Source organism: Aphis gossypii, chromosome X, assembly GCF_020184175.1.
Source record: "Aphis gossypii isolate Hap1 chromosome X, ASM2018417v2, whole genome shotgun sequence".
NCBI lineage: Eukaryota > Metazoa > Arthropoda > Insecta > Hemiptera > Aphididae > Aphis > Aphis gossypii.
Genome location: NC_065533.1, coordinates 33,473,204 through 33,485,714, shown reverse-complemented (window position 1 = coordinate 33,485,714; position 12,511 = coordinate 33,473,204). Strand labels below are relative to the sequence as shown.

The window sequence follows — 12,511 nt, the reverse complement described above, 5'->3', positions numbered from 1 at the left end:
AATATTATGTAAAAATATTAATTCTGATAAAATTTATGTTTACATTGTGGTACGTTGTACCGAACGGTTGTGGGTACGTCACAATATTATTATAAAAATACGCGCTGGCGCCGTGTATGCGCCACTAATGTATAATATGATTATTATCAAAATAAGTGAGAAAAATATGTACTTACCGTCGAGACTGTTGTAAACAAACAGACGAATAATGCGAATTGCCTGAAAAAAATAACAACAAATTAAAAAATAATTTAAAAAAAAAAACAGATACAATGTTTTATTAAGTCACAAGATTTGCATCAAATAGATAGTTTGAATATTTTTTCGACCGTCTCTCTCGGGACAATTAAAGAAAATTTGTTAAAGGAAAAAAAAAATAATAAACTCAAAAGCGAATGGTCTAGCGAAAAAAATTGAAATTTTACTCAATTTATGAGAATGCAAATTTTTTACCACAAAAACAAATTACGATATTTGTGATGAGACAATATTTTTACAATATTTTTACGCCCAGACAACGATGAGAAAGTTAAGGTGTATAATATATATATATATATATAAAAAATCGTGTTAAGAGAATATATAATTTAATATAACAACAGTAATAATAATTCGTGTTGGTTTTTGGCCGCGATAGGTACTTACCGCCAACGGAACAGGCTGAGCCGCGGCATGGCAGCCACGGTGTGCAGAGATAGGTATTACCCGCTCGGCACTATTTCGACACGAGATTCGTGCGGCGCACCGACATAGTACTCTCTACGGGCCGCGCGGTACACGCCGTTTTCGTGGTGCTTCTGGCGCTCTGCTGTAATGGGTTCGGCGGCGGCGGCGGCGGAGGCGTGTTGTCGGAGTTTGCTATCAGTGGTCGGAAAGCCGACAACTCGTCGGACGGCCTCCCGGTTCCGGCGCGCGCCTATCTCGCCACCTCGCGGTCGTTTCTCGAACTTTGCGGTTAACGACACGGTCTAGGTCTTTTTTTTTTGCACGTGCCAGGAAGTCGGATGATGTTGCAGGCGAGTATGCCGATTTAAAGGGTTCAAAATAATGAAGGAGAAAAAGTTTCTCGAATCGTCGTCGTGTCAAGTGGCTTAAATATACGTAGAAAAGTAGAGAGAGAGAGAGAGAGAGCGCGCGACTTTGGACGTTTGACTTGATCTGCAGTGAAATCTCTAGAAGCTAGATGCTGACATTTTGTCCGATATTCGGAGGTAACAGTGATTACTGTACAGTCAGTAATATATAATATTATAATATTGTTCGTGGTGCTTGGGAGTAGGGTGGATGGTGATTGTGTTGGAGCGATTTGTCTTGCGTTTGTCAAATATTAAAAAAAAACTATTTTGAGCAGGACGTATTGTTAAACTCAAAATGTGAATTACTATATAACACTAAAGCGCACTCAATGCTAATAATAATAATCCAGTCTAGTGACGTATTCACGGGGGTGGTTTCGGCGATTTAAACCACCTCTTTGGCTTTTTTTAATGTTATTTTTAATAATTTAAATTTATATTTATTTCATAATATTATGTTGTAGATATATTTTTATTCCTGTAACCACCCCCATAAAGTCATTCTGGATACGCCACTGATTCAGTCATTGATAAGTCAAGTCAATAGTCGCAAAATTATTAACTTAAGATTACTCGTTCGAATTATTAATTTTAACGTTAATATAGTAAGAGTACCTGCACATAATGCCGATGGTAGACGGTAGGAATATGTTTCAAAATGAAATTGTATTCTGACTTATAATCGCAATTTATTTAATTTATTTATTTTTAAACAATTATATATTAACAAATTCAAAATTACAACAACCAAGTGTATTAAATTGTAAAAAAAACTATAGTACGGTATATTATATTTTTTAATACGTTACAAAATGCCACTTTTAAAATTACATGTCTACATTTTAAATAATTAGGTATAATAATATAAAAAATCAGAATTATTCAAAGTCGATTTTAAAAATGAACTATATAGGCTAATAATCTGTACCTACTTATTGTTTTTAATAGTTTATTAAATAATAAATACCATGTTATTATAATAATACCGATAATTTGAATATTTATAGTATAATAATAAAAATATAATTAAAAGAATAAAAAGTCGTAAGTTTACAATATATCTACTATATACTATATAATGCATATTATTACGTTATAAACTTTTTGTCTTGTATTTTAAATATTTTTAAGAGGATGTCACATCTAATGTATTGTCTCATGTTACATCACAAATTCGTGTACCTACACCATTCAAATGTTGTGTAGTAAGCTTTACTAGGTGTTAGAATGAATAATTTACTGTCAAATGACCTAATCATCAAACTCCAAAGTAATAATACATGATTTGGATTTATAATGGGCTTTTTAAGATGTTTTAATTTTTAATCAAGTCGTAAAGTTGTATAATATTTAATAAAGGTATTCATAACTTACTTAAAAATTAAATATAGTAAAAAACCCAATAGAAATACATATTGTGTTTTTACTATTGAGAGTTGAGAATAAGTGAATTCACTCTATTACACACAGTTTACTACACATAATTGGAACCGCTCAACATAAATTGTCATCAAACACATGCGGATGTGGCGACGTCTCAAAAGCACGTGGGTAAATCATTTCAAACGGGTAACAACCACCAGCTAATAGACGCTAGTAAATATATTTCCACCGTATAAATACTCAACTGAAGGTATGTGACTGTGCAATTTGGTTTTTTTTCAATATCACTCGTAATTAAAGTATAAACCTCTAGTTTTCGAAATTTCAAAATTCGAATAGGAGGTAGGTACCTAACACATTTTTCGCACGATTGTCATCGAAAAAATAAGCTATACCGCGCAGCGGTCCTCTCGTTTTTGTGCTGAAAATTTACACTTACATTTCGAAAATAAAATTTATGTTTTGCATACGCATACGATAATATTATAATGTACATTGTACATATTTTTATTATATTGAGACGAAACGTCACATTGCAGTTATTGTATAGTTTTCAGTGGATTTTTCATATTCAAAACCGTTGTTATTGTATATAATAGTAATAATAATATTAATTTTTATTTTATTTTTTTTTATATCACAGCGTTTCTCGTTTCCCGGTCGGTTCCGCAACCGGTGGAGGCGGCAGCGTCCGACAGCGATAACGGTCGCCGATAACAGCGGCAGAGTTCGCGCGCGCGCGCTATTATAGTGGTCCACAGGGTCGGCGATCGAACACGATGGTGCCCACCACGTGGTGTGCCGCAGCAGCGTAAGCAGCTACAATAATAACCGTGTTTGGTAACGAAACGATAACGCGAACCCGTTCGATTGGCAATAACAACATATTAATATTAATAATATTTTATTAGGCATTTTCATGTATATATATATATATTTTTTTTTTATTTTCCTCGCCTCGGCGCCCATAGTTTTTTAATACAATAATCTCGGGACGATCTCGCTAACGAGTCGTTCCTGTCGTCGTACGCGCATTAAATTATATCGTTGTCAAAAACGCACGGCTCTAGACAGCAGTAAACGATTTCGGTTTTTTTCGATTCCATCGTCCACCGGCGGACGCGGTCAAACGCGAGCGCGCGCGCGCCCGCACGAACGCACGCACGTACGGCGGCGGCGGCGGCGGCGTTCGGCTGCTCCACGGCGGCGGGCAACTACACCGGAGGCGACCTGCCCGCAAACCACACACAGTCCCAATGGCGCGCGGCGGCATTTGCCGGCGGCTCGGCGTCGTCGTTCTGGTGATCGTGCCATGTCTGCTGTTGCTGGTCCAAGAAACGCAACAGGCGGTAAGTAGTGCACCAAAATATAATACTGAAAATTCATCTTATAATAATAATAATTATGTTTATTATACTTAGCCGTCTTAAGCCGATAATAACAATAAACCGTCGCATAATACCTAATGCGAAGGTATTGCGTTACGATATTGTTGTAGTTACATATTAATATAGTATTATGATGATGACGGTAGACCGCTTAACGCTGCACAATACGTAGCTCTTTGCTTTATATTATTTTGCGAGCTAGAGGCCCAGTTCGGATCCAATGCTCTATGTCTGTATATGGTGATTCTTGACTATGCGCCTCCTCGAGGGAGAAAAGAATAAGTAGATATAAGTACTTTCGTGCTCAAATTGTCAAACAATTTATTGCTGTACGAGCGTGTATTGTAACTTTGGCCTAAGTCCCTATACACGTCGTGACGTTCAAAATTTAACCAGGAAAATTTAAAAAACGTTTTTGTAAGTAGGTATAGATAATACATATAGTATTTAGCACTTCGTAATTTCCATAATTTTAGACCGTGAACGTGCCCCCCCCCCTCCTATGAGTATATCGTATTAATCTGGGCAGCTTGTATACGACGTCTAATTACACGTAATATCTATAATACGTCAGGTGGGTCGGTCAGCGTGCGATGTACAACCGCTTTGGAGCTTTATTGTTATACGCAATTAACGATGTAACGTCTACCTATTACATCCAAGCCCAGATTAATGGATGGTGGGGGAAGGGAACAATATTCTGGAGCATATAATGTATAAGGCCCTATGTAGAGGCCCTTCCCCACAAAATATATTTTTAATGTTTATGTTCAAAAAATGTTCCAAAAAATTAAATTATTTTAAAACAAAATGTGACTTGTTTCATATCGCGAAAAATCACCAAATGATAAATTCATAGGAAATATTAAATTGATATTTAAATATTTTATGACAAGATAAAAAAGTTTATAAATAAAAATGAGAGTCGTGAACTTATTATGAATTTAAGTAAATTATTACTTGACAAAAGTAATGTGTCTAATTTACCTATTTTCTCGTAAATGGTTTTACGAAAATTCATTGCAAGACATGTTATTTAAATTGTACTAAGATTTTATTTAACAATTGTAGTTGCCAAATTGTTGGTCAAAAGAGCATTTTTAAGTTAACACTTATAAAAAATGAATATTGAACAAGCCAAACTCAAAAACATTGAATAACATTAATGATATTATTATACTTGGAAAATGATATTTCTCAATTAATCTATTTTAATAAAAATGTTTATATTATAAATATTAAGTAACTAATATACACTGTGATCTTATATATTATTATTATTAATTTGTTAGTTTTATAATTTTTTAATCTTTTTTTTTGTATGGTAAAAAACTATATGCATTTACATACAGCCTTTTAAAATGTATTAATAGACTTATTTGAAACTTAAGTTGATAAAAGCTTTCTGATTTTCTAGTAGGTGTCTCGGGGCCAAAAAGTCCATAATTCGGGTTTGATTACAGTTTTGTATACCTATATAGTTATTATGATTGAGCTACCGATATCCGATATATCAAGTATATACAGTACGGTCAATTGTTTGCTCTTTCGGGATATCATATTCTCATCCCTAAGTCCTGGGCGACGTCGACAGAAATAGTAGCATAAATTTTTGAGAATGCAGACATTATATCCACCTTAATGACCTTTAACTTAGACGTTTCGTTGATAAAATGTGTATTTATTACCACATATCATATTATTACTGTGTACAGATCGAGTTCGGCAGAAGTTGTATATGGTGTAGATGATAAGTGATAACTTACGTATTATGTATGCATTAAAATGTATTCACGATATGCAGACTGAAACTAGCCAATGATTTTATTTTTGACTACATATGAATTCTAAATTGTCAGTGTATCATTTCGAGTGCGCACCATTTGGACAAATATTTTCGATTTTCAAATGTATTCGTATCTTTTTATTGTTTGGTAAAAAAAATTTAGATAGACCATCATGTTTATCATAACTTAGTAATTTTCTGTATATTCAATTATATTTTGCGAATTTCGGAGTTTTTTGCATATTCGGGTATGTGGTACTAAAACGTAAACAAATACAGTTATCATTAAAAAAATATATAAGCATTTATTGTTGAAGTAGTGTCATTGGGTACATCCTTCTATCACGCCATCATGCTTAGTACATTTTATTATCAAATTTTTCTTATTGTATCATTGAATACAGATTATAAATACTTATTTAAATATATATAAAAATGCATTTATTGGCGTTAAAGAATTATTGAAATTTAGTATGTATTATAATATCTCGCGTCTATAGTTTTAGTTCATAGTTATCAATCAATGATTAAAATAATTTAGTTTATAATATGTATACCTGTTGTATTGTTAAAATATTTTAAATGTATACCTAACAATGCAGTTATAAAATTGATTTTATTTTTAGTAAAATTGACGTTAAATATATTATTTAATAAAATCAATTACAAAACTTTGCTCTACAGATTTTAACTTATACAATAATATTATATTTAAAATACACGTATTTTAAAATAATTTATCTAATTTGATATCATGAATTAAAAAGGTAAACATATTTAAAAAATTATTGATTTTCAATAATGATTTTACTTTTTATTAGGATTATTATGTTTATGAACGTTTTATTTAAATAAATTTTAATTTAAAATTGTCAATAGGTATAGCGTATTAAACTATTGATTATAAAATAAATACTAATAATAATAATCAAAGATAAAATTATTATAAATTTTATTCTCCTGTATTTCCACACTATAATATAATATATTTACCATGCTATTCTAACTAAGATAAAGTTGTGGTGATATCTTTTTATATTTTCGAAAGGTTTATAATTTTCTTTAAACATTGTAAGTCATAGTGGTCTTTTTCTCAGTTGAACATTTTTTTAATTTGTTTTCTTTGTTTACATATTGTAATAAATCGAATTATAATGAATATAATGTATGTTACTCTTTGCTTTTAATTAGTTTATAAATTATTAGGATGAATCGAATAGTTGTTCTAAAGAATCAAATACAGAAAAATTTCTAAGTGGTGCATGCGTGTCGTGTAATTGTATGCATAGTAAGTGGTAATTAGTTTATGTAACTCAGTAACTGTATAGTGTAAAATAAATATTGGTACGCTCCCGCAAGATCACTTATATGTCAATAAAGCAAAGACTTGTAAACGACTACCTAATATACTTCTAAGGTTTATTGAGTTTAATTTAAAAAAAAAAAGTAATTTGCAAGTAAACTTCTTAAAGAAATGAAATATGTTTTTAGAAAATGTATGTAAATATCAGAATATTTGGGATCACAATCCCTTCAAACAAAATATAGAATATATTTATTTTAATTTTAAATGTTCATAACTTTGTATACATATATTATAAATGTATACATATCTGCACAATTAGTTATCATTAATATTTTTTCAGTATTAAAAATAGCACACAATTGTTTCATAATGTAGGTAAGATGTACCTTTTGTAGTTTTCTCTTAAAACAGTTTTATCTCATACTGTATTCTTATTTCTAAGTAATTGTTGTTATCTTTGTACTCCAAAGTGTAGCAATTTGTTTAATTAATAAATTGAAATAATTATTTTTATATATAGTCATATAGGGTGTTCTGTTGTATAAAAACTTATAATAAAAAGTACTTAAAACCACAAATTTTTATTTTTTTAGTTTCATTTTTATTTCTCAAAGATTATTCAAGAGACATCAAATATTAAATATTTCTGTAACTAAAAAATTTTTACTGTAGTCGAAAAATGTTATTATAATAATATGCTTATCTTAAATATTTTAATATAAGTATTGTAATATTGTAAAATATAGTTAATAAACAATAGTTAAATTATTGGTACATGCATTTCATTTTAAAATAAGTTAATGATTTACCATATTATTATAATTTCATAAATATTGTACTTTTAATATTTAAAAATTAACTAAATAATAAGATATACCTTTAGGTGCGTAATTTAAAGTTTCAAAGTGAAATACATTTTTAGAATACAAAAAGAAACGTAGAACTGTTAATACTTGCTATTTATTATGCTGTACCTTTATGCTAATGCAAAACATGAACAATTACTTTTATATCATGTTTGATACAATTAATATTTTCAATAATAAATAACATCAGAGATGGCATGAATGAAGTATAGGAACATTAGGAACTTTATTAATTTATGCAGTTGCATCTATTGAAATAAGATTGGATGTCATTGAACGGTCAGATCAAATTACAATGTTTCTAACCCCTCCTTGTGTCCATCACTATGGCACTACTTACTTTACTTGGTAATCAGATAATAATGAAAAATGATTAAGAATAAGCACTATTGATATAAGTGGTAAGTATATAAAAATTGTGCTGTATCATAAAAAAAAAAGTTCACGCCTTTACTAAATTATGGTATGTATATATATATATATATGACGTAAACGTACTCTAATATATTTCTTGCTTAAAATGTATATGGTGGTATTCAAATAGATAAATTATATAAAGAATTTATTTTAATTATTATATTTTTATCAAGCGAATCAATTTTTTTTTTTAGTTGCGATATTAATATATTCATCAATATTAATTATTACACAATCGAATAAACGAAGTCACATTTAAACAATTATGAAACTTTTTGTTTTAAAAATTACATGTACCTTTTATGATAATACTACAACAAAAGTATTGTTTAGCTTAATATAATTAAAATTAAGTTAATTAAAGCTTTTAAAATTGTATCTTATAAATCTTGCTATAATCTTATATTATATAATAATATATTAAAATTATTAAATGAGGATAGTTTATTTAAAATAAGTCATCTTTTATGTATATACAAACTAATATTATTAATCTTATAGTTATTTATTATTCTCAGAAAATATTTGCTAAGCAATTAAAGACTAAAAATATTTATAGATGCATTACCTCTTATTTTGTAAATTTAATATGTATAATATATATTATATTGCAATTTAAAATTAAATTAAGTTTCTTATCGTTGTCTCATAAGAATATTGTAGTAAAGACGTCAAATATTTTTTATTAAATTGAGCTTCATTTTGAATCGTTTTTCATACATACCTATTGATCTATTGACTTTTATTACCTCTGGTTAAATATTTAATGATTTGTTAAATATAAACTATTGGCCCTTGGCCCACTTATTATTTTAATACACATTTAAAAAACAAATGTTTTATTTATTAAAAAAAAAATTAAATTAAAAACAAAATATGATTCCATTATTTTATTCATAATTTGATAATAATTTAGATTTTCCACAAATGAAATTTAAAAAAACATGATCAGTATAAATTTTGCAACTGTAAATAAAATAGTATAAATCTATTTCCTTATATTTTTTAAGTAACTGCTTGCTTATATATTATATAAAAAAAAATTGTATTATTGCTTCGAGAGAAATTTAGAACCTATATTTGTGTGGGTTACATAAAGAATGTGATAACTAATAACCATTGTTGGTATCATATAAGTGTACAATTATTTTTCATATATTTTACAGTGTAACGATTTAACAAAGGGATGATTGTAATTTGTAATGATATAATGGCATTTTTAGCAACTGGGTCATTTCGTTTTTTCATAGAATAGTCGGAAAAATAGATTACTTGAATTTTTAAGTTGTTAATTTGTAGATTTAAAATACAAATTTAAGTTATAAATATTTATATACCTGTATATACCTATATTTGTAAAATATTATTGTCTTAAAATAAAACACTAAGTATATTTGATGTAGCTCTAATATAGTTGTAAACCAAGGAGGAAATTTGCCATCTTACTATACTTATCTATAGTAGGTACCTAATTGCAATTTTTAGATAGAGCAGGCACTATTTAATACTTCACTACATTTTGAAGAAATATTAGGAAACTATTTTCGTTCGAGTTGTCGGTTTAAGAATGAAAAAAAAATAGAATATTTTTTTATTAAAATTTACTGATATTTACTTATTTACCAAAAACATTCAATTCACAAAAATGTCAATATTTGAACATAAAATTATTTTTGTTTAAAATATTGTGCTTAGAGCTACTATTAGTAAATCAATGATTTTGAAAGCTTTTAAGAATATTTTCAAAGAGCTTAAATTTAAAAAAAAAATAGGAATAATTTATAAAATAACTTAACAGTAAATATTTGTTTTCCTATATAATATTTATCTAATAGAATAAAGTTATATTTATTTCACATATTAGGTAAGTTTTGTAGGTAAAATATTAATTACCAACCTATATTTATTACCTACTGGGCAATCAAGACTTATTTTTAACTACCAGTTCAATTCAAGATGGAGTATATATATTTTTAATGACCGTCATTGAATTTAAGTATAAATTGTACAGTATATTGTATTGTTATATGTTCAACGATTATAGTTTATCATACGTATCATAATTTTAAAATATTTTAAACCACCGATTTAATATTATTATCATTTTATGTAATAGTATTGTCGAAAAGAACTGGAAGTCCGTTATCCGGTCAATTGAATAATATTTGTCGGCCTAATTTAAATATAATGATAATTATTGTGTTATACATTATCAATTTGCGGTAGTTGTGTTGCTGCAGATAAGACGGTGATTTATATAACATGAATCAATAATGAACGCTTGCCTAGTACGTAATATATTACATATATATATATATATAGAGATAATATTATATTCGGGGAAACTATTCGTTTCCTGTACCACTATCATAAAAAACATCATTAATGACCATCGTGCTATCTATTATTAATTATTATACCTACACGTGCATAATAATTTCATGTACATAACGATAGTTGGCCTTATTTTTGATTTCTATTATATTATTATTACTATTAGTGTTTAGCGTTTTAATTCATGATCTAATTATTCATTCTTTTTTTTTTCTAATAACATAACTATATTCGTTACATTGCATTTTTCTTTTCTTTTTTTTTTTTACTAAACTAAGCGTTCATAAAAAAGCAAATTACCTTTTTTGCGATTGGAACACGTATAATCAACGATAAATTTTAATAATCACCGGTAGTTGTACAGTCTAAAGTATTTTTATTTGGCTTGTTATAATAAATATGTACCTATCATGTTTGATATACATTATTACGACGTTTATTTGCAATTGGTTAATTTTTTTTTATATTCATATTTTGATAAATGTTAATATTGAAGGTTAGACGCCGCCTTTGAAATCATCGCATACCAATACTTACAATTAATAATAATTATCAAACTACACTTGTTATAAATACAAGACATGACCTGTTGCATTTTGAGTACGTGAAAAATGATCGATGATTTTATTTAAATTATAAATTTATTATTTCAGATTTATCGATTTATACTTTTATTTTTAATTAATTGATGTTCCTATAATAGATACATGATTTGTAAAATAGATAAAATCATATATGTTATAAATACGTGAATAATATTCCAATAAACGACTTTATTTTTTAAATTACGACTAAGAATAAATACTGCAAGTGTGAGATATCACTCATGCTAGTGGTAGAATGGAAATAAAATAAATCAGTTTCGAGAAACTAGCATAAACGATCCAATAATCTATGTAATTCATAAATTGTTATGATATCTAAGTAGGTATAATGTGAAGTTACATTCATAAATACAAATATTATTTATTGGAGTGGTTTTGGTTTGCAGTTTAGATATAGACGATATAGATTCAGAGATTAATTTAAATTTGTTCACACTAAATAGCTAAATAGCACAAAAATTATCGACTCTGATTAATATTTGTTATGGTGGCGATTGCCATTTAATGTATTCCTTTGTCGTTTCCTGCATAATATGTATAAGTTTGAATGTATGTGAATGTACAATTTGAAAAACAGTAATTTATAATATTTTATAATTATTTATATATATTAAATATATTTTCATATTTTCATAGATCCTGTAAAAGACATTTTCTAAAAATAAAAAACATCCAAAGCCAAATAAAATGCATAATGAAAATAAGGAATAGCCGTGATAATTTTATTTGGTCGCATTATTGCAAGGTTAAAGTGTTTTATTAGCTACTATAAAAACGAATATAGAAAATCTATTTCAATAAACAATATAAGAGGATATCGATTTTCTTTAACATTTATAAAATACTTCAGCATTATTTAATGATAATTTGTGATGAATAATTAATGAAAATAAATTTTAAAAAGTGCTTTACGATGTGTATGAAATACTTAATACAATAGTCAGTGAACATTTTTAAATCTATAGTCACTTTATATTTTTCATGTTTTTATAGAAACCAATAAGTGAACAAAAACAAATATATATACTTTTATTCTTTACGTGCCCATGTGTTTAAACAATTATAAACCAATTTAATTGTATCATATTATGTAGATAAAACTTATTATAAAAAATTCAAAATAAGTATAAAGTATCTTAATTAAAAATATTAATCAATGAATGTGAAATAATAATTTTGAATGCGATTTAACGAATTTATAATTTAGCAGAAATTATCTATCATTCTTAATATATATATATTACGGTTTAAAAATAAATGATTAATACGGAAGACGGGTTTTGTTTAGTACAATTCGTACGAACTTGACAATCGTTTTTATTATTATTATAATATATAAATCTTACAATA

General features: G+C 27.6%; 2 protein-coding genes across 6 annotated transcripts in view; one reads left to right on the top strand and one right to left on the bottom strand.

Annotated features, from left to right (window-relative positions):
* The window catches only part of LOC114132479 (collagen alpha-1(IV) chain), a 66,056-nt gene that overhangs the window by 34,246 nt on the left and 19,299 nt on the right, over nt 1-12,511 (bottom strand). For 2 of the 5 annotated variants that reach the window (XM_050207560.1, XM_050207561.1), the window contains exons 1-2: nt 646-826; nt 177-219 (exon numbers count right to left, since the gene is read on the bottom strand). The exons of 1 other annotated variant lie outside the window; for it this stretch is intronic. In XM_050207560.1, coding sequence (XP_050063517.1) covers nt 177-219; nt 646-674 — 72 coding nt within the window. In that variant the 5' untranslated portion in view covers nt 675-826. Of the gene's footprint in view, nt 1-176; nt 220-645; nt 827-12,511 lie in introns of those variants that run through there. 2 more of the 5 variants (XM_027997945.2, XM_050207558.1) reach the window with 1 other exon arrangement.
* LOC114132481 (collagen alpha-2(IV) chain-like) overlaps nt 3,218-12,511 on the top strand; it is a 43,318-nt gene continuing 34,024 nt past the window's right edge. The window contains exon 1 of the mRNA XM_027997947.2: nt 3,218-3,808. Coding sequence (XP_027853748.2) covers nt 3,716-3,808 — 93 coding nt within the window. The 5' untranslated portion in view covers nt 3,218-3,715. The remainder of the gene's footprint in view (nt 3,809-12,511) is intronic.